We start from the raw sequence: 27083 nt of genomic DNA on the forward strand, positions 1-27083 counted from the left end.
AATGTTGTCAGAATATTAGATTTCAACGTTTGATTGACGGACGGACAGTTATTGATTGTAGGCATGGTCATTCCCCAAAAAAAACCAAAAAGTTAACAGAGTGTCAGAAATTCATCGAAATCTTGAAAATTATCGAAAGTTTCAAAAACGAAGGAGACGGCCCGTGCATCTTCTCACCACCTACCATAAACTGCCTTCACTCTTTCACTTCAATGTAGTGACAATGATGGGTCCTACAATGAATGATATTAAAGATTGACGTTCGATAATTGCCGTTGTCGAGGCCGTTGTCGAACTATCGATGCCGCGCAAGATCAGAAACGAGAATTGAGGCACTGAATACCTCGACGAGAAGCAAATAGCAACTCTGAAGATAATTTCAAAGGTAATACTTGTGGCAACTCAAAAGCAATCTCACTCACAGGTAATTCCAAAAGTAATTCTACTAAAGGTAGTCCAAAGGTAACCCCCCGAGCCCTAAAGCTCCGTCTCAAGGCACTTACACCCAAAAGGTATCACGTGTAGAAGGCTTGACGGAAATTTATTTTGTCTTTTTCCTTATTTTTCCTTACTTTTCGCTTCCTTACCCTTTCGCTGAGATTCAGGTGACATCCCTGAAATTTGATTGTGTATCCTGTCCTGCCTGTCCTGAGACTCCTTGCACCATTCAACCAATTCCACGCTCATGCAGAATCCCGCAACGGTTGTGAACACAAAAGTTTGTTGTGCTTCGGCCGCAAAAAAAACTCAACTCAAAAATAATTCGCCAAATCAATATGTCCATCCGTCTCCAGCAACGGAAACAGATTCATCGCTCCAAACGTCTGATCAGCATCCGAGTCCAGACTTGCACCCATAATGGAGAACTCCGGGGTGCGCGGTAGAGACTCAGTCATGCCGAGGAAAGTGGTTGCCGTTGTTGACCCGTCGTGTGCGTGTCCGTGTCCGACAAAGTCGAAGTGATTGTGATTTATACTGTTGGTATTGTTGATGAAGCGGCTGGGAGAGAAGGATGATGATGAGGTGGGTACGTGAGCATGGTGATGAAGATGATGATGGTGGTAATTGTGGTGTGTTGTACCGATGGGATACGATGATTGTTTGTTGGGTTGTTGTGGGTAAGTACTACCGCCACCGCCGCGGATACTTCCGTGGATGCCACCAGCGAAATGTCCTCCTACTGAGGGGTTGGTGTGTTGGATGCTTCGTTGGTACTGGGATTGTTGCTCGTGTTGATGTCCAAGTTGTTGATAAGAATTGGAGGTGTTGTTGAGATCTTCGCGGTCGTCGTTCGTGTCGTCGTTGGTGTCGTCGTTTGTAGTCTCCTCCCCGGAGTCACCACGGGGTATGAGACCAAATAGCTGAGACGAGCTTTCCGTTCTTCGAAGCCGGTCCTGCATCTCTCTCTTTTCCAAATAAGCCAAGGCCGTGTTGAGCAGCGACTTGGCGATGAGCGAGTACTGCACGGCGTGAGCGTCGGCTTCGGCAAAGTACTCGAGCGCGGCGATGGAGGCGCGGCAGTATTTTTCTATGATACGACCGAAGCCTCCCAGGAGACCTAGCCCCAAGACAAGTGAAGAGGCAAAGAGCCATGACCTAGATCGGGTAGGTAAGATACAATAACGGCGAATGGTCGAACGTTGGGGTTGGGGGAAAGAAGGCTGCCAAAAAACGGAAACTTACACAATCACGGGCGCCCGCCGAGTCATCAACCCCCTTTGAATCAGATCCTGGATAGGATCGACCATCAAACTAGCAGCATCAATGCAAGCATCCGCCAGTTTCGACTTGCCAGATGTCACCAGCCCATCTCTTGCCGTAAATGCTTCAGCCGGATACCCCTCCGCCAGCCTTCGCCTCAGTTCAACCATGAGGAACGGCCGCGACACCAAAATCACTGCATAATAATACGACGCAAGCACCTGACAGGCTCCATTGACCATTGCTCCCGTTCCCGCTGGCGTCAGCAGCAGCGGTGTCTGCCTCGGACTTGGCCGTCGCTCCTCAATCACCCGCTTCAGCCGCTGCAACCATCGAGCCGACCACTCTCTCAGCTCCCTGGATATCCCCTCCGTCAGCTGCGGCGAGATTTTTCGGCGTGAATACACCTCCAGCACGATCCCCTCAATGATCAAAAAGATCTGTGCCGACCCGTTCAGTAGATAATCACTACCAGCCTCCGGATCCGTCTGCTCCCTGCCCTCGCCGTCAACAGCGTGGTATAGCACAGTGCAATCGACGTCACTTGTGGCCGGTGGCCGGCCCATGGACGTGCTAAGAAACAGGTCCACCACCCGCAGGCTCTTCCACAGCCGATCGCGCTGGCGATGGATTTCAGGACTGAACCGCGCATTGACCTCGGTGCGATGGATGCCAATGCTAAAAGCCGAGCGCGCAGCGATGCCGAAGAAGATGAAGGCTCCGTTGATTTGGCACGCCCCCAGCATGTAGAGAGTGATGAGGATGAAGGACTGCACTGAAGCTAGGCCAAGGTTGCCGGTCAGGTTGGCGAAGGCGAGGTCGCGGGCGTGGTCGAAGTAGGCTTGGGCGATCCTTTCGGATTCAGAGAAGGAGGATTCCACTTCTGACGGGGAAGATGATGATTTGGTGTTGGTTTTGTTGTTGGTGCTGTTCTTTTGAAAAAGCAGTCCAATGGCGAGAACGAGGTAGAAAACGGCGGAAGTGGCGTCTCCTCCTGGTGGTGATACGCCCCCTCCTCCTTCACCGCGGAGCTGGGCAGTCCAAGAAGTGATATCCTCAATCAACTGTCTCGGTTGCTGTGCCTGATCATCATCAAAGATGTCAATGAGCCCCGTCGTGCTCTGGAAGTAGGCCGTAACAGCCGGCTCAATAATCGACATCTGGACGAGCGGAGGTCCTGGTCCAAATCTTCCGCTACTACTAAGACCAAACCCACCATACCCAGCACCGCCATTACCACCACCACCACCTCCTCCAGGGAAAACAGCACCGCCAGCGGATGTCCTAGGATGATACGACGCATTATTCTCCAAAGCCGAATACCCGCTATTCTCAGGCGCAAACGCATCGGGATCAATCCGCGAGGTGATCAGCCGCTGGACAGTGCGGAAGAAGGAGAGCGGGGCGCAGTCGCCGATGAAGATTAGTTTGCCTTGAGGGTCGACGAGGAGACGGCCTTCGCGGGGGACTTCGGTTTCTTCATTGTGGGCTTCCGCGCCTGGCTCTGGGCCTGGGCCGGAACTCACATCGGGTTGCTGTGGTGGTGGTGGTGGTTCCTCCTGCTCTGCTTCTTCCTGACCCTGTTCCTGTTCCTGTTCCTGTCCCCGGTCCCGTTGATGCTCCCTCTGTGACCGTGGCCGTGACTCTCCAGACCGCCGCGAACCTCCTCCAACACTGCGTGCGCTACCGCCGGTGGCTGCCCCTGGTAGAGACCTCCGACTTGGAGTCTGCGACTCCTTTGCTACCGGCAGTTCGCGCTCTTTGATGCTGCTAGTAGTGCTAGTACTACTTCGACTCGAAGCCCGAGCGTGAGCAGAGGCCGCCTGGGCCGGATTACCAGCATGACCCCGAGATGACAATAATGAACGCGGTGATGCCGCAGAATGTAGGCTGCCATCCTCATCAACAGCTCCAGAGCTACTACCTCTTTCCCCTCTACCAGTTCGAGATGACAACAGCTCTTCCTGTGCTGCTGCTGCTGTTTCTCCCTGTTGTATCCCACTCAGACTCAACCTAGAAGCGCGCGGCCTTCTTTGTTTCGGAGGTGAGTACACACACAAAGAAGGAAGTTTCCGGCTCAAACAGTAGGTGCAGGGTTTTTGGCCGTTACACTTGACCTTGCGGCGTTTGCAGACATCACAGGCGTTGGCCACGCGCGGGCGCGGGCCACGTCCACTAGGTTCGCCATGTTCGCCATGTTCGGAGGCAGAGGAGGCAGCAGGCCGAGCTTCCATCGATCCGGCAGGTTCCGATTCCCAGGGTCTCATTCCATTGATGGTATGCTCTCGTCTCTCGAGGCGTCTTAGCGTCGTCGTGGTAGTGGTAGTGGTACTGTGGTGGGTTCAGAGAGTTCCTTGCTTTGTTTTATAGAAGAATAAGTGGATTATCCACGAGCGCCAAGAATGCACACTGAATGCGGAGGCGCAGAGTTAGTGCATGTCGTTAACTGTTAGGTACTCCTCTTTTAGGGCTACCGATGACGGGAGTCGGGCATGACACATACAATTGCACTTGAACCGTGATAACAAAAATTGTATGGCAAAATGGAGGCCCCAAGGTTTTGGTAAAAGTGTTCATCCTGGTGAAGAGAGGAAAAGACTACTTTAAGGTTGATGGGGCCGTGCGTTTATATACATGTACTGCCGTGCCCAACCGGGCTCCCTATCAGCCGTGGGCTCACCTTCTGGAAACGCCCTCCTTCCTGCTGTTTACCGTCATGGTGGCCTCTTTCTGTATACAGGGTGCGCTCTTTCCATATATCCATCATTGCATTCCACAATGTTTGGGTACCTAGGTAGGTAAGAAGCTGTGGTGGGTTTGTTCCAGCAGGCACTCGCACCCTGTACCGTATGATTCCGCGCGATAGATTTTCAATTTTCCTGGCCTGACTGAGAGAATCCATACACGCGATGCCTTGGGGTTTGGGTGTAAGGAGGGGATTCGAGCACAAGAAATTCCAGAGGTGCCTCGAGTGTACAGATTAGGTATGCCTGATTTATAAATAAGTCGAAAATGTATCGCCCGGAATTATACGGTAGGGTGCGAAGTGAAGAGCTTGAAACAGATGTACTTGATTCCCCTTTTCTGTCATAATTTCCATATCTTTCACTTAAAGCATACTTTTCTCTACCACTCTATGTACCAATGACCTCCATATCAAAACTATCACTCCATCTTCACCAACCCCCACCCCTTAACTCCCTGGCCCCAACTCTCAACCACCTTCCCAACCCATTCCTCCGCGCCCTCTCGTCCACCCACAACGTCCTCCACTGCCTTCCGCACCTTCTCATCTTCTTCCTTCTCCCCTTTCTCACCGCCAAAAGTCCAATCAAGCATCTTATCCAACCACCCACCCTGACCCAGCGCCTCCTTCAGTTTCTGGATATGCCCCTTGACCTCCGTCACTGTCTTGGCCGCCATGGCGTCCAGCGCCTTCATCTCCGCCAGCCCATCCTTATGCAGGGTGCTCTTACCCGAGCGATCGCGGGCCAGCTCGCGGTCGTTCCAGGCCTGCACGAAGGCGGCGCTGTGCCTCATCGCCAGGGCCGTCTCCCGGACGTAGGACAGTGTGTGCATGTCGCTGAGGGAGTAGAAAGTTTCGTCTACTCCAGGAGAAGAAGAAGAAGTGGAAGAAGAGGTAAAGCGGGTACGCAAACCGGTAAAAGCGGTGCGGATAGACGAGGTAAGAACGCTCATAGTCTCGGCCGGGTAGGGGTCGGCGCGGGTGCTGGAGAGAGCGGTGAGCACGGCCGCCGAGAGGAGTGAGACGACGGTGTAGTAAGTCGCCTCCGGGGAGGTGAGCGCGGCAGGGGTGGTGGGACGGTGGATGAAGGACGTCAGCGAGTTGTTGAGCTGCGAGAGGGTCTCGAAGGTGTAAGCGCGCTCCTTGATGGACGCCTCGCTGGGCTTGTAAGGACGGTGGTCCTTGGGGGGCTTGTGGTGGATAAGGTCGAGATATTGCTCGGCTAGGAATGAGAGGTGGGCACGCTCATTCGAAAGCTCGGGACCGATACGGAGGAACTCCTGGATGGGAGGACCCTGGGGACTCTCGAGGTTGACAAAGGAACCGTAGTCGGTCTTGTTGAGGAGGATGGTTGTGTCATCAATGTTGTCTAGGAACATGTTAGTTTCGTTGAGAGAAAAGATAATCGAGATAAACGTACCAGTGAGCGCCAAATCGCCAATCTCGCATTCGATCTTTCCACCGAACGCACGAGTGGCCCGCCTCTCTTCCACAATGGACATCATAAGCGTGCAGCTCCTCCGCAGCTTGCTGTCAAACTCGGTCATCTCCAGAATACTGCTGTAGCTCCCAGACCCGAAAGCGTCCCAGATCCGCAAGGGGCAGCTGCTGTGCAGACTGTTGTTGTAGTATGACCGCAGCGGCTCCATCAAGGGACGGGTGCCAGTAAATAGACCCGGCGACAAGCTTGATATCCTGTCGAAGAACAGGGGGCTGAGAGAGTCCTGAATAGTGCGCTTAACATCCAGAGGAGTCCAGATCTGATAGGCATAGGAAGCACATCCGAGGAGGAGGTAGAGTTGGGCCAGAAGCAGGCGAAGCGCGACATCGCCAGGCGTAACCTTAAGCTGGGTATCCAAGACGAGAACCGCCTGGAGGAACAGCGAGGGGTTCACATCCCGCAGCGGCGCCGGTGCGACATCAGAAGTGCGAGGACGCAGGCCAGAGAGCTTAAGGATGGAGTTACCCATGACAAGGGCCAAGTCAATGCGGGGGTCCTTGTCGAGACGGGGGATTGCTGCCAGCAGCTCCGAGTCGTCGACTATCTGCTGGTATATTTGGGCGGCCTCGGCCACCACGCTCCTCAAGCAGCTCTCGCATGGTAGAGTGATAAGTGCGGAGCACAGACGACACTGGTATGGCTTGTCATGCTCTTGGCCGTCTACCACAGATGGATTATGGGAAAGTGTTTGTGTGCAAGTGGTGAGGAGGTAGCGCAGCTTGCAGATTAGTGACTTGAGGATAACCTGACTAGACTTCTCAGACTTCTATATAAAGACAAAGTAATGTTAGCAATATGTTGCCATGTTAAACAATTTTAAGATTGGAACTGACCTCTTCAAGCATCTTGGGCAAGACCTCTTCCATGAGACCCTTGACCTCCTCGAAGCCGAGTTCTGCAACAAAGTCTTTGACATCGTCAAACGCAGACAGCTTATCAAAGTAGCTGTCCAAGTACAGGCCGATTTGGATAACTCTCGGGGTCAGCCCTGACTCGTTGCCAGAGCTGCCTGGTGCTGTAGGCTGGTGGAAGGCGGTGTCGAGAAGGGTGAGAGCAATGTTCTTCTTGTACATAGCGGTGTTGGTCTTGAGCGCAATGAACTCTTTGAGGATGCTCTGAACTTCGGCGAGCGCAGTCTCCTGATCCCTGGACTTGCTGGCAGCCAAGGCGAACTTCTTCCACACCTTGTAGTCGCAGACGGAAAAGGTCGGTGTCGCACCATCAAGGCCGAGTCTGAGAGCTTGACGACAAAGATCATAGATTCGGTCCCATTCGCTCCACGACTCATAAGCGTTCAGCGCTTGGTAGAACAGGTCCTTGCGGCCCTCCTTGAGTTGAGCAAGAGGGCCCAGTTTGGAGCTCTCCATGCGGCTGACGAAGTCTTCCTTGGAGCCATGGGAGAGCATGACACGGTAATAAAGAGAGATCTCTTCCTCTTGAAGCAGGCCTCGATCTTTAGATTCGACTTTCTCGGACTGGAGCTAGGGTTAGACACTGTCTGGCTGATGAAGTGTTATCTAGGAAGTAGCTCTGGGGACAACATACGTTTTCAGTAATATCAGCCGCCCTCTCAAGTTGCTTCACTACAAGAAGACTATACACCTTTTTGCTGGCTTCACTGCACTGGGGGCTGATCTGAACATGTCAGCTGTGGGTACTGGTTCCCGCCTCAGGATATAAAGGGGACTCACTGAAAGGAGGTAAGTGAGAGTGATGCTCCAGAACATGTATTGGCGGTCTCCCGAGTTGGCAAAGGCCTTGTCCAGAGTCGTGGCAATCTGCTGAGCGCTCACAAGATCCCAATACTCCAAGCAGGACTGAAGACACTTCACCGAAAACTTGCTCTTGGGGTTCGCCTTAACCCAGCGGGCTCTGAGGGGACCCAACGTCTCGGCATACTCGGTGTCGTAGAGATAATCTCGAGCAGCCCACTCCAACAGTTCGACAGTGTCATAGTCGGGAACAGCCTTGGACTTGACAAGCTCGTCAATGGCGATCAGTGCCGTACACCTCTCTATGGTGCCATCCAGCTGAGACTCGGCAGCGATTTTGATTGCCTGATGGGAAATAGTGAGTGAGTGGACTGGTGATGACTACTAGTGTGAGGTAGATGATGAGGATGATTATACCTCGTAGTAAGGGTCCTTGAGGGTTTTGAAGCGCTTGTCGGCCAAACGAATGACGGTGTTCCAGTTGCCGTCAGTGAAGGCGGTCTGTAACTGGACGTCGACGCTGTTTTTCAGGGCTGGGCGCCCATATCGTCCATATGACATTGTTGATGTTTGTTTGCTTTGCTTGCCCAGTCTTGGCGTCGGAAAAACGTAAAGGATTGGTGGCCAAACAGAGAATGAAGAATTGGAATGAAAGATTAAAGAGGGACCGTAGCCCAAAGACTTGGCCGGTTGCACTGCACTTTGGCGTTTGTTGACTTTGTGAGTTTGTCAATTTAGAAGGTTTAAAGTTGAGCTTGGGGTTGCCCTTGACCGATGCTGTACACACTGAATGGGTGGCTCGTGCGGCGCAGCGGACGTGGTGCCTGCAAGTGATCGATCTGGTCCCGACCCCGCCCTGACCGAGGTGAGTGGCTCCGTCCTCACCGTCAATATAGTACCATCGTCATATCGGCTTATTTGATGTTTACCTTTGCCATTTCCCATGCCCCCTTTTAGAAGCAATTGCCGGTTTCACGATCATTATTCACACCCATCTCTTTCTCTATTCCCTTTCCTGTTCGCCTCTGATGAACGACTAAACAGGCACGCCTGTCTTACATATCCTAAACGCCTACCCATGCAGCAAATGCTTCACAATGACTATTTATACAAACGCAAAAGGCTATGTCGCCCGCGTTGATCTTCCTCCTGTTGTGTGGATCCCTTTTATAACTCCTTGTAGTCGTAGGTCTCTTCAATAGATGTTCCCGTCAAAGTTCGGTTCAGAAGAGCGCACCCGCTTTCCTCTTCTGCTCGCGCCTCTTTTCGATCTGTATCCCCAACAGTACACTCGTTAGCACATGTTCTACTATCTTTGCATCCCAGTCCGTAGAGGAGAATCACTACTAACCCAAAGCCTCTTGCAATCCCTATACGCCTCAAAGTAATCCGAGCACATGGTCCGGTCTCCTTGGTTGCGGTGCAGACACTTGATACTCCGTTGCGCGGCCTCCTGGCACGGATCAAGGTATTCACTTCTGCTCTTTCTGTATTTTCCAATGGCCTGGTTAGCCGTCTGATCCTTTCTTTTTCCTGAGACGGCCCTCCCTCATATGCCTTGCGGGGTCAACGCCGTCCACGCCAACTGCCGCCACTGAACATACCCCTCGAACTTGTTCTTGGTCTCCTCGTTCCATGGCTCCTTGTCACCGCTGCGAGCTTGCGCCATCGTGACTATATTCTTCACGTGTACTGTTCGATGGCTTCTGGTAGCTCGGCAACGGTCGATTTGAGGGTCGGGATGGTATGGAGGTTCGTTGATCGTCGGGTGGGGTCCTTGTCTAGGAGCAAAGATATAAATGTCGTGCAGCAAAGGGACCGGTAAACGGAAATGTTCTGGACTTGAAGTTGCGGTTCAGTTGCAAATAGGGAAAATGGGCAGTCGACGCGATTCGGGTCAATGATGGAATTGGAAACTCACGCGCGCGCCGGCCGGCAACGGGAATGGAAGCCGAAGGTGTAATGCACAGGCCATGCAGCTCACCGCGGTGGGCTGTCATGGTGGGATGGTTCTTTCTTATCGATAGGAGACGGGAGGGATTGCTGCATCTTGAAGTCTCCGGTTCCTGAGCCTGAGCGACCCCTGGGCCGAAGGCATTAGGGTTAGGGGTAAACTCGAGTCCATGACATGGAAAGGAGCATGACACTCAGCAACATCTCAGCAATCAATGACAGACCGAGATATGATGAGAGACTAATGACATTAATAGTTCGTCCCTTTCACTCATATGGTATTCTTGTCCCAATTTGCCTTCATTCTCCGAACCTTCTCCCATGGAGCCAGTATGGGAGGAGTGTTCATCTGGCATTGACTAGTAGTTCGTCATGTCTGGCGCTGGTCCGTTCATCGATAAGTCACTGAGTTCGACGTGGAAAGTCGCTTCAGTCAACCCAAATCCTAAACATCAGTATAGACCGGTTGGCCACACTGAATCCAATACTGGAAACATGTACTAAAGTCTCCATTTCAGGCATCGTACCGGAACGGTGAAAAGATATAGAGTTAACCATCTAGGTCCTCGAACGATTGTCCACACTTTCGTTACTATGATTCACCTGTCATCGTGATCACCATGAAGTCTCTCATTGGTTCCCAACGTGTAAAGAATCCGGTGCCAATGGCCATTCACCGTCGGGGTTTCAGCATTGTATTAGGTATGGCCCATCCGAATAACGAAACGCTTTATCCTGTTGCTTGGGCTTATAGGATTATACCTGGGCTTCCGTCATTAGACGTCTTGTGCCGGTTTCCCGGTATAATTTGTCCAAGTGAGTCGCCATCACGCTGTCTTGCCCGTTATGCTCAGGGTGTTTCCTGAAAGCCACCAAATAGGCTAAAGATATCACACTCAAATTCTTCAGCCCAGCGGGGTTTGAGATCCAGGTTGTTCCAGAATTGTGGGCGGTTGATTCTTTGCAGTTGCTCACAAATCCGGGGTACTGTATGACGATGGATGGAAGCTGTTGTGGAAGATGATGTCGATGGAACTGGAAGCGTTCTCTTGGCCAAGAGAGGAAAATGCGGGAGTAGCAGCACAAGTGGGTAAAAAATACGAAAATACGAATGAGCTAGTAGGTTTCAGGGTTAGCTGACTCGAAGTTAGGTCAGACTCCTGCGGCTCCAGCCCGGTCGATGTCGCGCACGTTGAGGCGGAGTCTGAGGTGGGGTTCCGCACACTTCCCATTTCCCAGCGAGCAGGGTCTCACATGGCTTCAATCAATCAGTTGACATCCATCCGATCCCATGGGTTGGAGACAGGCACCTGGCCGAGGCTCCCGCAGAGAAGGAGAGGGGTATAGCGGAAGAAGTACATGGTAAAGAGGAAGCGGCCAACATCAACAGGCAGCGACTATCACCAAAGTTACTAGAATCTGCTGCATGGATGTAGAGCCAACAGAAGGAAGTGGAAGAGACAATCAGGAAACTGAAACCGAACAAGTGGAATTTGATGGACATGATAGACAGTCGCGAAAGTGATATCCGGCCTTGTTTACACTGCCACTCAGAGGTCTGGGGCTTCATGTGCTATTATTTCAATTGACGACCTCAGTAAACTCTGATTTCAAAACGAACATTTCTAAAGTCATCGTTCGTGCATTGACCAGATGCACAAAGGGACACAACAGCCTGACAAGAGTGCTTGCAGTCAGTCAGTCAGTTCAGAAAAAGGATGGCCAAAAAGGGACATCAAGGGACCCGACCAACGCCGCCACGGGTCAGCTTTGCCCAGAACATTCATTGCAAGTGGGGCGCATTGCATCCGTCCGATTCCCCAGTCACTGTCTTGGTGCGGCTGTCTCATTGGACGCTTTCAGAAATGGAGCGCTCTCCTTTCTGGCAAACCAGGATCCCAGCCAATCCCGGCCCAGTGTGAGCGCCCCCTTCGGCCCCTTCAACGATGCACTCCAGATCCAACACGGTTTTTCCTTACGTCAGGTCAGCCCGGGGGTAAACTGGGGAGGAGGGGACTGGACGACACTTGAACGTTCAAGAGGAGGAGGAAGAAGAAGAAAGGCTGAGGAGGAGAAGGTTTGTTTTTGTTGTGTTTTCACACATCTTCTCTTGGAAAAAAGAAGAAAAAAGTCACCATCGCCGCCATCGCCGCCGCCGCCACGGACCAGCATCTAATTACAGAGTGGAGGTCACAACCCATACAAGTCTACAGGGAACTCCATCGATCCTAGACGAACGCCCAATCTGGGACCCCTTTGCTTTTCTTTCTGACTTTCACAACGCCTGTCCCTCGCTCGTCACCACAAAACAGTTTCCCCATGCATTTGTTTCTGTTGTAAATCGACAGCTTCCTACGTTACACCTACGCAAACATACATTCATACAATCAATATCGATTTCGGAGGGTCATTCTATTGGTTGTGAAACACGCGTGTATGGACTTGGAATAGTATCTCGACCCTCGCCATGCTTTTAACTACCAAGATTGCTGGCGTAGCACCGTTGCTGCTTGCTGCCGCTAGCAGTGTATACGCCGCAACAACAACAGGACAGTCGACACTCCAAGTTAACGTGAACGACACTGGTCAGTACCTCCCTCGACGTCATCACTTCCAAGGTAACTAACCCTCGAGAACAGCTTCCATAAAAACCGCTGCAAAGACTGTCGCAAAGAACCTGATATCATACTACTCTGGTGATAAACCTGGACAAACCATCGGCATTCTACCTGGGCCCCCGCCAGCTGGGCCGTACTACTGGTGGGAGGCTGGTGCCATGTGGGGGACAATCATCGACTACTGGCATTACACCGGCGACGACACATACAACACCTTAGCCAAGCAGGCCCTCGTCTTCCAAGCCGATCCGCCTCAGAACAGCTTCATGTCGCCCAACTGGACTGCCTCTCTCGGTAACGATGATCAGGGCTTCTGGGGATTGTCTGCCATGCTCGCCGCCGAAGTCAACTTGCCCTTGGCTCCGGGCGAAGCTGATTGGCTTGAAATGGCCCAGGCCGTCTTCAACACTCAGGCTGCCGACGACCGCCACGACGATGAATGTGGTGGAGGTCTGCGCTGGCAGATTTTCCACTCCAATGCTGGATATGACTACAAGAACACCATCGCCAATGCCTGTTTTTTCAACCTGGGCGCAAGGTTGGCCCGCTATACCGACAACAGCACCTACTCCAAGTGGGCCGAGAAGACCTACAACTGGATCAGGGATGTGGGTTACATCGACAAGAACTGGAACATCTACGACGGTGGTCATGTCCCCCATAACTGCACAGACATCAACAAGGTCCAATGGTCAGCTAACGCAGCCATCATGATCCACGGTGTCGCCATCATGTACAACATGGTAAGCTCTTCGCCAACATCCCGGTATCTATGTATTACCACAAAGAGGGCCTTGATAGCTAACATGAACCTAACACAATAGACCGAAGATGCTGAAAAGTGGGGAAAGCCCCTTACTGGACTCGTCAACCGAACCCTCGAGTTCTTCTTCCCCAAGGGCGTAATGGTCGAACGCGCCTGCGAGCTAAGCGACAGACTTCTATGCAACGTCGATCAGCATTCCTTCAAGGGCTACCTCCTCCGCTCCTTAGCCACGGCCGCCCTCATGGCGCCTGACCTCGTCCGAGAACCCATCATCAAGACCTTCAAGACCAACATCGAGGGTGTTATCGACAGCTGCCTGGCCGACGGCACATGCGGTTACCGTTGGAATGTCGGAAAATACGACGGCGACGTGGACAACGGTCCCGCCGGTCAGGGAATGAGCGCGCTTGCGGCTTTCTCAACCTATCTGATTACCGAGGAACAGGCTGTGTTCAAGCCGCTGGTCACCAACAGCACCGGTGGTGAGAGTCGTGGTAATCCCAATGCGGGAGAGAAGCCGGCGACGCTCCTGTCCATGTCGGAGCTTACAGGGAAAGACAAGGCGGGCGCGGGAGTGCTTACCGCGTTCGTGGTGTGCTCTATCCTGGGAACGTACTTCTTCTTGGTCACCGGGGTAGGTGAGCGTAAGTAAGCAGGAGGATGAGGCAACTGCTTCGATGCTCTAGCCATTGGATAGATGTGGAGCACGATTTTGCGTATATCCTGTCCTCGCGGTGTGGACTTGGACATGGTCGGTGCCACGTTTGGCGGATTGGATACACATATGAACCCGGAACAGACATACCTCATAAACGTAACGTAGCGTTTAACTTTCTTTGCGCAAAAGGTGGCTGAGCGGTCGGTCACCTGTTGGCGTTGTATCCGAGGTCAAGGTCAGCAGTTTACATATACCATTTTGTAGTTATTATCATTGCAGGCGTTTTAGGGTAGCGGATTGGGCTAGGTTTTTGGCTTATACAAAATTCAGACATCATTACAAATGATCAAGCTCTTGGGAAACGTGCATGGCTAATCAAATGAAAGATGTTCAAACCACGTAATCTAAGCACTTCAAGCCGGTGTCTCGGGATTTGCGTGGGAGGAGAACACTGCACCTTGAAATGTTGAAATTTCTGGGATGGCTTCTATGTTTCTTCTTCGTCTGCTCGAACAATCAAGACAGAAAATATCAACAACTGACTCCTGTCGTTCACGCAGTATACACACAATGCCACATGACCGACATCTGGCAGCTATGGTGGCGAGTGACCAAAAGGCAATCGAGTGTCATGTCCTGACAAGCGGACTGTCCTCCCCCGCCTATCTTGAACACCACCGTTGCCCGGCAACCATAATTTCCGTCTGAATTCGAGGTGACTGACGACGGCAACCTTTTAAGTGAAGGGGGCTCTTGCTAGTGACTGGTCCACAAAACCCAGCAGGCAAACATCGCTTCCGCCGGCACTGGGAAGTTGAGCACCTTCCATTTCCAATTCACTTCCCAACCTTAACCATTCACCTCATCCCGCTTTCAGATCTTCCACCATCTATCCGCGCAGTCGCTACTTCTGCACGGATTACCCAAACCATCAACCTTCCACCAACACCACTTTGTCGAGTACATCAACACAACCTCTCTCTCGTCAATTGTCTCCTTGATTCTTTGCGCGCAAAGTCTTCTTTGACCATCTCGTCAAGACGTTGAGAAGCACAAACCAAGCGCATCTCTCCATCGCGCTGCCTTCACCCAATCGTCACTCCCTCAAACTGACCTCACTCTTGACATACATCATGGCACCCTTCAAGCCCGACGCGCCTGCTTGGCTTACAGGCTCCGCGAAGAAGGAGAAGAAGAAGAAGCCGCAGGTCGCCAGATCGCCTGAGGCTAAGATGCCGATACCTGATAGCAAGCTGAGCCAAAGCGTTTCAGTTTCTGCGAAGAAAAAGAAGAACAAAAGCAAGAAGAAGAAGCCCAAGACTCGCGCTGGAGGTGACCTCGCCGACGACGAGCAGCCTTCGGATGTGAGTGGTTTCGTCAAAGGCCAGAGCCCAACCCTCTCTACTAATGACGCGACCTTTGTCACGGTCGAGGAGTCCGATCCTCAAGAGGAAGAAGTGGCCAGGATCAAGAAGGAGCCTGTCAGCCCTACTATTCCCAAGGTCTCTCTTTTTTCTATGACGCCAGGCGCACCCGAAGACTCTGTCGTGGACGAGCATTTCTCTACTCCTCTGCAGTCGCCAGCCCCGCCCCCCAACACTGAACTGAGCAAGGAGAATGCCCCGCCTCTCCGTTCTGAGAGCCGCATCCCGCTCCCACCTTACCCTCCGTATGAGCCCGCAACCAAGAGGTCCGCTTCGCCCTCTCCGAGCTCCCAGCTCCAGGTTGAGAATCCACTGATGTCGCTGGTCAAGAACATCAACGTCAGAAATGAGAAGCATCAATCTCCTTCGAAGGCTACTACCAAGTCGATGCAAAAATTCTTGAACAAGTTGACTCCCACCGTCCTGAACTCGACTCTGGATCAGACCCAGACCTTCCCGCCTACTTCGCCTCTCAACACCAAGACCCCTCTCGGACAGATGCCCAATAGGATGTTGCAGTTCGACTCGTCGCCCAACAACCGTTTTTCTCCATCCAAGTCCGAGAACAAGTGCACCCCCGTCCCGTTGCCGATTACCGGCGGCAAAGGCTTTCCAGCGGCTCCCAGGCTCGGCACACCGTTTAGGGCTACGGCAGGCACGCAAGAGGATCCGCTCACTCCCGCCGACATTGACGCGATTCTGCACAGCGTGGCGTCCAAGAAGAGCAGCGACAACGGAAGCGAGCGCGGAGTTGTTATGATGCACGGCTATATCATCGAGGATGCCCATGAGGCAAATGTCGGCATGACCAATACCACCATCGTCAAGCACGAGCAGCAGCAAGAGGACTCTGCCACCGCTGAAGCTTTGTCGAAGAAGTCCAAAAAGTCCAAGAAGGGCGACAAGAAGCGCCGCCTTGAAGAGTCCAACGCTTTGGAGGAGGATGACACTATCACTGTCTCTGCTGCTAAGAAGGCAAAGAAGAGCAGAAAGAACAAGAAGGCGAAGATGATTGGCGAGGAGGAGGAGCACCACTACCAGGATACCATGGATCTTGATGGTCCCACCCAACTGGACGATACCACAGTCATTGCCGAGACCACGCAAATCGAAGTGGACATGCAACTTGACGAAGAGGTCATGCAACTTGTCAAGAACGACCATGCCGGCCACGCTTCTGAGACTGTTACTGTTTCGGCGCCCAAGGAGGATGTGGAGGAGACTCTCGTCGATGAGTCCGCTTCTGCCATCAATAAGAAGAAGACTAAGAAGAGCCGCAAGGCTAAGAAGGGTCAGGTTGAAGTCGAGGAGCATCAACACATCCAGGATGACGAGCAGGCTGCTAACGTCATCAACGTCGCCAACTCCAAGCACAAGGAGCAGGTCACCGATGTGGCTGCTGCCACCAACCCCTCACCCGCCACCGAGCCGAAGGTGTCCAAGAAAGGACGCAAGCCGAAGACAGAGGAGCAAGACTCCGAGCAGGACGCCACCCTCCCAAGCACCACCGCCTCAAACGTCGCCGCCACCATGGCCGCGAGCAACCCCCTTCTCTCCATAGCCAAACAAGTCGTCAAGTTCGACAACAACCTGTCCTTCCACACCGAGACTTTCCAAACCGAACTCTCCACCATCAAAAACTCACTCGCCAGCCTCGAGCAGCGCATCCAAGCTAACGAGCTCCGCGCCTCCGTCCGTCACGAGATCTTGTTCAACGCCATGAATAAGATCGCTACGGATATGCACACGCTCGGTACCATCGTCTGTTCTGCCCGCTTTTCCAAGGGCGGTGATAGCAACAGCCACAATGACCACGACATCAACAATGTCAACAACAGCCCCGACTCTTCTTCCCCAGGTTCCGTCGAGCGTGATCGTCTGCAACGTTCCGTCCGCGCCACAGCCGTTGCCCCGTCCGTTGGTGTTGGTCGTAAGGGATACGGTCAGAGTATGACTCCTATTCCGCTTCCGAGGAATGGTAATGGTATTGGTCAGAGGGTGTTTAGCAGCCATCATGGTGGTCGTCAGACCCCGGCTTTGGGTGTTAAGCCTACCAATACCAATACCGCTGGTGGTGCCAGTGCCGGTCTCAGTGGTGCTGCTATGACACAAGGCCGCAAAAACCAGGAGAAGCTGCTAAAGGGATTTACGGCGGAGATGGACGTTGCTAAGGACCCCAAGACTGTGGAGATCAAGGGAAAACTGTGCGTGAAGTATGCTGATGATTTGTTTAAGATGCTTTGAGAGACCCGGCGGTTCTGAGTAACTCTCTGGTAGCCTGACCTCTTGTCTCTTGAGGGTTCGTTCGCTCGTTCCTTCTTGCTGGATTGGATGGATTGCTTGGTCTGGTCTGGTTCGGTTTGGTTCGGGTCGTGTTGTCTGTTGGAAGTTTTGTTGGAATTTTGAGACAAATTGGCTGCATAAAATGGATGCTTGAACCGGATGCATGGCTGCATAGCGGATGCATGGATTGTATGGAATGGAGTTCGTCAGGACATCTTCCCTTTCGGCATTTCCATTGGAGTTTTTCGAAGCGAAGATACCCTCATACCCTCATCGCTTTTGTTTCTAATTTTGGCTTTGGCTCTGGTAAAGAGGAGAGAAAGACTTGTTATAAAGTAAAGTCAACCAAGACCTTTGTCTGAAAGATATGATGAGTAAGGAAATGAAGGGGTTGTAACGGAATGGGTTCAGGTGGTAGAAAAACTGAATGTACCGTACCTATTTGGTAATTGGTTCGAGAACTTCGATTCGGTCAGATACCTAACTGCTTGCTGAAGCTTCTTCTTTCTTCTTTCCGACTGCGGATTGCGGATTGATGATACCCAAATAGGTGGACAGACAGACCGACAAATACATGTCAGTGCAATGGTAGTGGTAGAAAATAAAGAAAATGATAAAACATCATCGATTGGAACAAGTGTTGTTTTCAAGTGCAACTTTGAAAGCATCTTCACTCCCTTGTCAGTAGACTGAAAGAAGAAGTGATAACTCTGAGATGTGCACAAACTTAGTTTCTGAGGTTGTGTTAGTTTTCGTATGTTCTTCTGTTTTTAACTGCCGATTAAAGCCAGAGAGACATACATACCTTTATGCAAGTCACTGGAGGGTGAGACCAGCTAGGTCCTCGAATTTACATTTCATTAACTCAACCTCGACCGTACTGACGCAGACCCTGTGCACGTAAAGATCCTTTAAGCTCGAAACAAAAATCCGACCCTCTTTCATTCAAAGCCTATCCTATCTCCCAGGTTACCCATCCATCATACGTTGATCCCTTGATATGGCCAAGTCGTAGTCACCCATACGTACAAACATATCCTGAACCATGGAGTGTCTGGTACGAGAGGGGAATTTTGCCCGATCGTCGTCGTCTAACACTCGTTATATATCTTTCATCCTCCCCAGTTCTTCTCCTTCCATCTTTAGCCATAGGTCCCATTCCATTCCATTTGATCGTTCCTTCTTTCGTCTCGGGTCGTTTTATGTGCGTTAGGTTATCGTTGGTGTGAAGTTGTGAGTTGTGTTTATGTGTGTGTGTGTGTGTGTGTGAGCCGCGGTAGTGGGTTGAGGTATCGTAGTAAAGCGAAAGCCAGAAAGTAGAAAGAAAATCAACAAAACAACATGACAGGGAAATACAAGAAGAAAAAAACAGAAATCTCTATCAGCGCCTTTGTCCAGCCTCCCATATAGTTAGGTACGTATGTGAGAAGAAAGAACACAGGGATATCAAAAAGACGCGCCCCCCTTTTCTCCCACACCAGCCAGGTCCATCAAGCCCACCACCTTCTGTGGTTTAGGCCATGATCTCCCTCAGCACTCTCATACTCAATATCATGACCAGCAAACCAATCGTGACAATGATCAACAAGGTAAAGCTGAACCAGCCCATCACCATGGCTGATGAACCGACACCGGCCATGACGCTCCCATTACCGAAATCTTGGGCAATGACGGATGCCGCTACCGACGCCGTGTGCTGCCAAAGTACTGAGACCAGGACGAAAATGGTGGCGATGAAAATGATGACGAGGGCGACCTGGCTGACGGGCCGTGAGGGAAATGGCTTGACTTCGCGCTCGGAACCTTCCGAGTCTTCCTCTTCGTGCCAGCCGGGGAAAGTGGCGAGGAGGAGGAGGCAGATGAAGGCGAAGATGATTGCGATGATGCTGTGGGTTTTGTTAGTATGTCTGCTCATGTCGTCGCGTGAAAAATAAGTTAGGCCGGGTTCTTACATCAAATACGGAAACACAATCATATCCTTAAACTGCGCAGCCAACCAAACTAAGTTCAACGGATCCTGATCAACTGAGATCTCGTTGGCTAGCGTTGTTGCATTGTTGCTGCACAGCCACGATCCGCCATCGGGATTAACGCAGATACCAAAGTAGCCGACGCGCGCCTGGAGACGGGCGCCGTCGACGATGTTGCTAAGCGCGGTATGGACGTCGTAGTGCACTTGCGAGGTGTCGGGGATGGCTTGGTAGCTTTCGTAGTAGAGCGACAACAAGAAGATATCGGGGATGAGGGGTGATGAGGACGAGCAGCCTGCTAGGAGGAGAGCTATAGGGGTGTTAGTCAATGGACCTTGAAGAATGTGTAAAACAGACGGATCTTACATAGTAGAATAATTGTGATCATGATGAGAATCATCAACACATGGTGATAGCCCAGAAACGGTAGCCACCCTGTAGTTCATCATAGGTAGTGTTAGCTTCATTCCGTTGCCCACCACATATCTGAGGACGGGAGGGGGAGGAGGAACATACGGTACCACCCTAATTGGAACCCGCTAGCCATCTTGTCGTATGTATGATGTTTCTTCCTCCCTTAACTTCTATCGCGAAACCCTTGTTCCTTCTTCCCTTTCGTTATAGATACCGCGCCTGGTACCCACACCCGCCCTCCGCGAGGTTTGCGCCAGAGGGACGGTTGGGGACAGCGTTGCGCGACGGCCCGACAAGTAAACAACCTTTGCCCTCAAGGCTAACACGTCGTTCGGATCAGGTGTCCTTTTCGAATTCGTCGGTGTCGACTTGGCTCGGAGAAGGTGTTGCGCCGTAAAACGGATGTGTCTCGCTTGTTGGAATGGAAGGCGGTCTGGTCTACCTCACTTTGCTGGGTGAGGTACAAGTCGTAGGAGGTCGGTAGGTAGGCTGATTGGAATGCGCGATCGGGTCCAAAAAGATGTTCGTTTCTTTCCCCACGTGTTTCTCTTGTCTTGAATTATTCCCGCGCGTTGTTCAAACCGTCGGTAATCCGTTTCGTTTCGTCTGGGCGCGTAGCTGAGGAATGCGGTAACGCGCAACACACAAGTTGAGGAGGTGTGTCGGTAGGTATGGATTGACAGGCACCGCAGTGGGTTGGTTGGTTGGTTGGTGGAGGGGAGCAGGTAAGGTAGGCGCAGAAGATTGTGTGTTCAGGTTCAGGTTGTCGTTGCCAGATGCAAAAGCAAGAAAGCAGAAGCGGAACTGGACCTAAACAGAAACAGGCAAGGGGCCAGGCACAAGTGTCGAACCTTTTCGTCCCTTTGGATCCTCTTCTGTCCCTTGTCTTTTTTTGTTGTCTAGGAATAGGTATCAATGCTGCAGGATGAATCTGCAAGGCACCACGATCGGACCCAAGGTAAACTCAAGGGTTCTTTTCCTCGTGCTGTTTGGAAGGGAAGCTAGGTAGGTAGGTAGGGTAGGGAGTACCCGCTTCGGTGAAGGTCAGGTACAAGAACAGCTTGAGACGGATGTAGGCTGTAGGCTGTAGCTAGATGCTAGTATGGGACAGCAGGTGGAGGTCAGAAAGAAGACTTCTACAAGATAGAACGCCAAAAAGGATGTAGCAGCACGATCGAGAAAAGAAAGGGATCGTGTCTTGCTGCTTGGTGCAGTGGGTGACGTACAGTTTCCCGTCGGTCAGGTACAGGCTGCAAAAGTTGGAAAGACTTCAAGGACAGCAGGAAGGAAGCGTTGAGAAGCGTGAGACAAGACAAGAGACTTCCTGGTTTGCTGAGTGAGTGCAGCTCAGTGGTTGGGACCTGCCTCAGCGCGCGCTCCTTCCTCGCGTTGCGGAAAAGCGGTGGCTGGTTTCTCTGGGCGACAAGTTCTTACAAAATGCTACTAAACAGCCCACCAGCCCACTTCGCCAGGGCAGTGACATTCTTCGCTACCCGGCTACCTATTTTGGGGCCCTCGTTTGCAAGTGGTCGAAATGCTGAAGCATGGCATAATTTTCCCCTTATAAAGGCATTCCAATTCCCTGCTTCCTACACAACTTGAATGGGCAACCGGTACCTGTCTGTCTCTGTCTATCCTGCTTGTCCTGCTTGTATCGAAGCCCGCCCGTATTTGCTTGCAACGTCAGGAACGTCGACAATGAGAGATGGCCATGAGATGACTGGCTGGGAGCGGCCTCTCTCACTTGTTTGGACAGTTGAGCGACGGATCTGACAGGGCAGGGCAGGGCAGCTCCCTCCCCAGCCCGTTCCGTTGTCCCCAACCTCCCGGTTTTTATTTACTTGGGCGGCGCAGAGCCCATTGTCCGGACAGTGAGTGACAGGGTACTGCAGGGCAATTGACTGGATGACGAAGGATGCGACGGGGGACCAAGCTCCATTTCTTGGCAGGGCAATCGCTGCGGAGGCGGTTGGCGCCGTTTCGTCTGCAGTTGGAGTCCTTGGACTCCAGCAGGCCGGCGGCTATAACCGACCTACGGTAAAGGCGCACGGTCCATCTGGGCATCTTCAATGGCAGCAGCCAGCAGGACGCGAGAGTTTATCAAAAAGGATGGGATCGTGAGCCCATAGTTTTTGGTTGCCTGAAGTGTCTCAATTATTCTGGCGGGGACGCTCAAAAGGCCGTAAAATGACTTTATGTCCCCGGCTCCCTAGCTCCATCTTTCAGCTCAAACCTCCAGCTGAGAAACTGAGGGTCACAACTCCCGACACTGACAGAGCTGATCGGACGGAAAAGAAAACACCGAAAAAGATACCGGAAGGCTGGGAACTCATCAATGCAATGGAGCCTGCAGTGGCCCAAGCTTTACCAACCGCGCGGAGATCATCCAAAAGCCGGTCGTACCTGAACACATGCTGGGGCCCTGAGGGGATATTTGCCGATCATGGCTTGTTTGTTGTGTGACCACGTTGGAGGAGGCCAAGGAGGATATCGACATCATATGTATCGAAGTCAATGCTTCATTAATGGTAAAGCCTCTAGGTACACGTAGAAACTGCAAGTAATTCAAAATCTGAGACGCTGCCATGCGGACTGCCAGACTTACACGCATTGGACATATACCATTCCCCGAATCGATTCTGTTTCTAGGTCAGGACACCCCGCCCGTTTGAACAGCATCATATGTATGGGATTTCGCCCCGATATCCAATGCTAGACACTCTGTGATACACGAAGAAGGCATGAAAGACAATGTCGTTTTATACTTTGTGGAATTGCATCGAATACAAAGAGTTCAAATCGAAGGCTTTCAAGAAAGTCGATTTATAAGCAGCCCATCGTGATGTGATTCTCGCCTTCCTCATAACTTTATAGCCCCTCCGGCTTCCGGCTTTCAGGAAAGGAGGAGGGAGGGGTAGCACGACATACTCTATGTGCTTCGAGTATATCAGAACCTCGATGTCTATAAGTTGAAACTTATTTCCAACAATACTCCTCCAACCTAAACATCGAATATCAATATCGTGACCTTTAGTTCGACCACTCCCTTCCAGCCAGCAACAACATGACACACTTTCAGATCAAAATCGTTTCCGACATCATCTGTCCCTGGGTAAGGCTTTGCTACCTTGACTCCTTCCCGCAAATGTGCACACCACTCACACTAATACCTTCCCTTTCCAGTGCTACGTCGGCAAAGCCCGTCTCGAGCACGCCATCAAGCTTTATAAAGATGCCAACATCCCCGGCAGCGCAAACGACACCTTCACCGTGACCTGGCACCCGTTCTATCTCGACCCATCACTACCCAAGACCGGCGGCGTCGACCCTAAAGCCTATCTTGCCAAGAAGTTGGGTGGCGGCCCCGAACGCATCGCCATGGTCCACGCGCGCCTCAAAGCCATCGGCGAAGGCGAAGACATCAAGTTCTCGTTGAACGGTCGGATCGGCAACACCCGCAACGCGCATCGGCTCATCCAGCTGGCGAAGACAAAGTCCAACGAGCTCGAGAATAAGACTGCTGCGGCTCTGTTCCAGCTACATCACGAGGAAGACGGCGATGTGTCGTCAAAGGAATATTTGATTGCTGCTGCCAAGCGCGCGGGCTTGGATGCGGCCGAGGTCGAGAGCTGGCTGCTGGATGATGGTGATAAGGGTGGTGAGGAGGTTGATCGCGAGGTTGCGGAGGCACAGAGGAAGGGAATCCATGGTGTTCCGAACTTTATCATCAATGGGCGGTCGGAACTCAGCGGGGCGCAGGATCCGGAGACGTTTGTCCAGGAGTTCTTGCGTGTAAAGGCTGCTACTACTGGTACTTCGGATGTTAGCGAGAGACCGGCCGATGGGCCGAGTTGTTGAGGATTCGGGGGAATGGTCGAGACAAACCTGAATAAATGATGTATGATATGCGAATTCTGATGCGAATCTGTCTCGCAGAATCCTCCTTCCTATCGTGATTTGAGTAGGCCTCAACAGTTTTTTGCAAGTATCACAGGTACCGCACCTCAAAACTCCATCAACCCATTGAGATCGCGCTCCGTGGCTCTCAACCTCGCCTGCAACTCCCTCCTCTTTCGATCCAGATCGCGTATCTCCTCCTCTTCCCTCCTTAGATCTTCCTCCGTCATCACATCGTTAGCAGCCGCGCTCTCTCTGCCGCCAGCAGCCCCATCCTCTTCCTCGTCTTCCGCATAGCGCTCCAGGTTTAACCTGTCCAAAGCCTCTTGTTGCTCCGCCACCCTAGCCTCATAGTACGCCAGCGTGTTCATCAACTGATCGTTCTTTCGTCGCTGCGCCGGTATCCTCTCCAGCGCGCCTGGCAAGGGGTATACAGTGCATAGCTTCTCGGCGCCGCGCAAAAGCACCTCAATGTCGAGTTCGCCTCCGCCACCTCCTCCTTGTCCGCCGCCGCCGCCACTTCCGCTAGCGTTTCGTCGCGTTATTTGTGCGTGAAGATCCCCGCCTAGGACGGCGGCCACGGCTGTGTTACGGCGCGTCGGGCCGCTGCTGCGCGTCGAGTTGGCTGGTGGGCCGGTGGTGACCTCGCCGCCGGCGACGTTGAAGATGGTTTGTCGTCGGTTCGCGGGCTTCGGTGGGTCGGGCGCCTGGGTGGTGGGTTTGGGGGGAGGCGGAGGGACGGAGAAGAGGGCGCGCTCGTGGGCTTCGGTGTCGCGGATCAGGGACGTGATGTCGTGGTTGGAGAGGAGGGCGTTGGTGAAGATTTTGGGAGGTGGGAAACTAGTGGTGATGCCCCGAGGGTGGGCTGAATGTTAGAATACCAAGATGCGACTTGAATAGAAAACGCGATCAAGACTTGTGAGAGTGACCTACGGAAGACTGACGATGCTTTCGCATGACGTCGAGATTTGCTCCAAGTGCGCCAGGAGGAGCGACATGGTCGATGTGAGGTTATGACGCGCCGTGTGTGGAATATTCGTTTTGGCAATCGTGAAGAGGTTAATTAGGTGTGAGAATGTGTGACCGTATGGCTGATTTAGCCTTTTGGTGTATTTGTTTATGGCGTTGTTGGGTGTTTGGGTTTAAGGGTCCAACGTGAAGCTGTCGCCAGTCGGATGATGCCCTGTAAAGTCGGGACTTGGTGCACCGAGCGTAAACAAACAGCCCCACCCCCGCATTCCAAGCATATGGGCCAATTCCAGGAACCGGCAGAAAGTACCGAATACCTTTGAGATCCTCTACGGAATAGCCTTATTACATGTACTGTGTACCCAATAGAGATCTGTCTTGCTTCATTTGGTCACCACTGCGACACGCACGCCCATTGTATCCTCCTCACCCTTGACCTTTTCTTTTTTAGAAGAATCTTTCGACAGGTACTCCCTTATCTTTTCAACACTTAAATCTTTCCGTGATCACGTCCATCACAGCATCTGAAATGAAAGCCTGGGATGAAGAGTCCGGGACGAAGCCGGGAGACCCATCCAAAGGACACCACCTTGTGCATCCACCCGCACCCGCCAGCCTTCCGATTTCCGAATGGACGGCATCCCCGACCTCCGTTGTTTCATTTTACTTCGACCGTGTCCGACTTCTTCTGACTGTCTCGCAGGCTGTCACAGCTGACATACAAACTGGACAATGGCATTCGGCGGTGTACGGCAGCGGCTGCCAGGTGCAAGTTGCCGTGGCCTTTCCACGTGTTCTGCCCCGGTGAGCCCGGTGAGAGCTCGGGAACGGTAACCCCTTCCGTTTCCTTTGACTGTCACCGCGTTCCTTCTGTGTCATGGTCAACTTGAAACCTGCCACTACCTATTATGGACAATATCTTTTCAACCTCGAGCGTTTGCTCAAGTGAGTCCTCCATCACCAAGGTGTGAATTGGTACAGTCCCGCCACAATATGTGCGCCAATGCGTGCTTTTCAATGCTCAACGGGCGTGGGCACGCATCTGCGGACTCATCATCTGTGATGCAACCTCAAGCCTCAAGCACACAAGTTCACCACTCACTCCCACAGCACACACAACCCCACATTCCACTGACAAGTTGTCCGCATCTTCCTCCCCGCCCTCCTGCTGCTGCACTTTCATGCGACTTACGCACTATCGGATGTACTGCGTACGGTGCTGCCTCTGCGCTGTGGTGCATCCTGCTACACCATTTTGTCACGGTCATTGGGTCTGGCACTCTAGCTCACCTACATTGCTGTAGGTACTTTGCTGCCGGTCCCTTTTAGTTTCTGTCTTGTGTCGACCATTCCTCATCACGATTCGCCTGCAATCTCCCTTGTTCACCAGCTCACCTTGCTCACTCATCCGAGAACCGCTGGGGACAACTGCGCTGGCCATGATATCTATCATATGAAGCCCTGGTCCCTGGCTTTGCGCTTTCTTGCGCCTTTGCGTATAGACGGTTGACACGACTGACAAGTGGATGCAGTACCTACCCCAGGCTGAGAGATTGCTCTACCAGCATGGCACGGCATTAAGCTAGATACGAGACAAAAAAAACGGGCTTCTTTCTCCTTGTCTATCTATCTCATTGTCCGTCTCTGCAACGCCGAGAGTCGGCCCCAGGTACCTGCCATTGATGTTTCCAGTCTGCGTTTGTTTCACGATGCCGACATGGACTCGTCCAGCACAGAATCCGGGGAAGAGTCAGGGGTACCCGGAGCATTGCTGCCCAAGGCGCCGCTACTCTCCCCGATAGCACTTGTTTTATACCGGGACGCCGAGCCGAGTGGTGGCGGACGAGCACATGTTGCGGATTTTCTCGCTCAGAGCACGATAGTCAAGTGTCGTATGCTGACTCTCAAGAGCTACGGTGCTCATCAAAAAGCGTGGTACCTGGAAAATGGAGCCCGTAACCAAAATAAGATCAAGTTGCGTTGCATTCTACACATATCCAAAGTGGTAGACCTTTGTTTTTCTTTCTTTTTTCCTCTCTTACCTCTCATAAAAGCCGCTCAGGAGATGACGCTTCTTTTCGGAACATATCGTCCTTCACCCTGCGGCTCTCCTGCGCCTTTGCACCGCCCAGCACAAAAGGATCGTATCCCGCCTGTTAGGATAAGCTTTCGATACAGCCGATCCCAGGCTTACATACACAGTGGGCAAGTTTGTCGGCATCATCCCATAGGTTACGGCTCCCGTCCCCCATTGGCAACAGTCCAACCGCAGGCATTTCCTTGTCATCTTTCCCGCAGCTCTGGGAACGGGCAAAAGAAAGATCTCCCATTGACCGGTACATATATCTCGCCATCATCCTTCCCCCCACACCAAACAACACTCCTCTACTGGTCGATGTCTTCCTGACTGGAATTGGGTCCTCGCCTATCCCGTGCTGAAGCCTGGGTCCAGTTCGCATCAGACAGTACTA

General features: G+C 52.2%; 8 protein-coding genes across 8 annotated transcripts; 3 read left to right on the forward strand and 5 right to left on the reverse strand.

Moving 5' to 3' along the window:
• Nucleotides 1-532: 532 nt before the first annotated feature.
• Nucleotides 533-4419, reverse strand: SMAC4_03654 (uncharacterized protein; the record flags this gene model as incomplete). Its single annotated transcript, XM_003351300.2, has 3 exons — nt 533-1596; nt 1684-4032; nt 4382-4419. 3 exons carry the CDS (start codon nt 4417-4419, stop codon nt 753-755), a joined length of 3231 nt encoding a protein of 1076 aa, XP_003351348.1. The 3' UTR covers nt 533-752.
• A 300-nt stretch (nt 4420-4719) lies between these two features.
• Nucleotides 4720-8221, reverse strand: SMAC4_03655 (uncharacterized protein; the record flags this gene model as incomplete). Its single annotated transcript, XM_003351301.2, has 6 exons — nt 4720-5816; nt 5868-6714; nt 6782-7423; nt 7494-7583; nt 7640-8005; nt 8078-8221. The coding sequence occupies 6 exons, from the start codon at nt 8219-8221 to the stop codon at nt 4867-4869; spliced, it is 3039 nt and encodes a 1012-aa protein (XP_003351349.1). The 3' UTR covers nt 4720-4866.
• A 662-nt stretch (nt 8222-8883) lies between these two features.
• SMAC4_03656 (uncharacterized protein) lies at nt 8884-9777 on the reverse strand (the record flags this gene model as incomplete). Its single annotated transcript, XM_003351302.2, has 3 exons — nt 9265-9777; nt 9012-9147; nt 8884-8931 (listed from the first exon to the last, which is right to left on the reverse strand). Exons 1-3 carry the CDS (start codon nt 9327-9329, stop codon nt 8884-8886), a joined length of 249 nt encoding a protein of 82 aa, XP_003351350.1. The 5' UTR covers nt 9330-9777.
• Nucleotides 9778-11603: 1826 nt separating this feature from the next.
• Nucleotides 11604-13998, forward strand: SMAC4_03657 (uncharacterized protein). The gene is made up of 3 exons (XM_003351303.2): nt 11604-12198; nt 12253-12974; nt 13056-13998. Exons 1-3 carry the CDS (start codon nt 12081-12083, stop codon nt 13647-13649), a joined length of 1434 nt encoding a protein of 477 aa, XP_003351351.1. The 5' UTR covers nt 11604-12080; the 3' UTR covers nt 13650-13998.
• A 790-nt stretch (nt 13999-14788) lies between these two features.
• Nucleotides 14789-17323, forward strand: SMAC4_03658 (uncharacterized protein; the record flags this gene model as incomplete). Its single annotated transcript, XM_003351304.1, has 2 exons — nt 14789-15157; nt 15269-17323. The coding sequence occupies 2 exons, from the start codon at nt 14789-14791 to the stop codon at nt 17321-17323; spliced, it is 2424 nt and encodes an 807-aa protein (XP_003351352.1).
• A 791-nt stretch (nt 17324-18114) lies between these two features.
• SMAC4_03659 (uncharacterized protein) lies at nt 18115-21216 on the reverse strand. The gene is made up of 4 exons (XM_003351305.2): nt 19849-21216; nt 19699-19767; nt 19315-19642; nt 18115-19248 (listed from the first exon to the last, which is right to left on the reverse strand). Exons 1-4 carry the CDS (start codon nt 19877-19879, stop codon nt 18876-18878), a joined length of 801 nt encoding a protein of 266 aa, XP_003351353.1. The 5' UTR covers nt 19880-21216; the 3' UTR covers nt 18115-18875.
• Nucleotides 21217-22552: 1336 nt separating this feature from the next.
• On the forward strand, nt 22553-23723 carry SMAC4_03660 (uncharacterized protein). Its single transcript, XM_003351306.2, has 2 exons — nt 22553-22858; nt 22930-23723. Exons 1-2 carry the CDS (start codon nt 22811-22813, stop codon nt 23602-23604), a joined length of 723 nt encoding a protein of 240 aa, XP_003351354.1. The 5' UTR covers nt 22553-22810; the 3' UTR covers nt 23605-23723.
• Nucleotides 23724-23742: 19 nt separating this feature from the next.
• SMAC4_03661 (uncharacterized protein) lies at nt 23743-24788 on the reverse strand. Its single transcript, XM_003351307.2, has 2 exons — nt 24577-24788; nt 23743-24483 (listed from the first exon to the last, which is right to left on the reverse strand). The coding sequence occupies exons 1-2, from the start codon at nt 24639-24641 to the stop codon at nt 23751-23753; spliced, it is 798 nt and encodes a 265-aa protein (XP_003351355.1). The 5' UTR covers nt 24642-24788; the 3' UTR covers nt 23743-23750.
• Between the last annotated feature and the right edge of the window lie 2295 nt (nt 24789-27083).

Source organism: Sordaria macrospora, chromosome 6 (genome assembly GCF_033870435.1).
Source record: "Sordaria macrospora chromosome 6, complete sequence".
In the NCBI taxonomy this organism is placed as follows: domain Eukaryota; kingdom Fungi; phylum Ascomycota; class Sordariomycetes; order Sordariales; family Sordariaceae; genus Sordaria; species Sordaria macrospora.

Coding starts and splice junctions, on each gene's coding strand:
- SMAC4_03657 (XM_003351303.2), top strand. CDS start 12,081: ATGCTTTTAACTACCAAGATTGCTGGCGTAGCACCGTTGCTGCTTGCT. Junction 12,199..12,252: donor AGTTAACGTGAACGACACTG/GTCAGTACCTCC, acceptor CCTCGAGAACAG/CTTCCATAAAAACCGCTGCA. Junction 12,975..13,055: donor TCGCCATCATGTACAACATG/GTAAGCTCTTCG, acceptor CTAACACAATAG/ACCGAAGATGCTGAAAAGTG.
- SMAC4_03659 (XM_003351305.2), bottom strand. CDS start 19,879: ATGGCTAGCGGGTTCCAATTAGGGTGGTACC. Junction 19,768..19,848: donor GTTCCAATTAGGGTGGTACC/GTATGTTCCTCC, acceptor GATGAACTACAG/GGTGGCTACCGTTTCTGGGC. Junction 19,249..19,314: donor ATTGTGTTTCCGTATTTGAT/GTAAGAACCCGG, acceptor CAAAACCCACAG/CATCATCGCAATCATCTTCG.
- SMAC4_03660 (XM_003351306.2), top strand. CDS start 22,811: ATGACACACTTTCAGATCAAAATCGTTTCCGACATCATCTGTCCCTGG. Junction 22,859..22,929: donor CCGACATCATCTGTCCCTGG/GTAAGGCTTTGC, acceptor TTCCCTTTCCAG/TGCTACGTCGGCAAAGCCCG.
- SMAC4_03661 (XM_003351307.2), bottom strand. CDS start 24,641: ATGTCGCTCCTCCTGGCGCACTTGGAGCAAATCTCGACGTCATGCGAA. Junction 24,484..24,576: donor GAAAGCATCGTCAGTCTTCC/GTAGGTCACTCT, acceptor CATCACCACTAG/TTTCCCACCTCCCAAAATCT.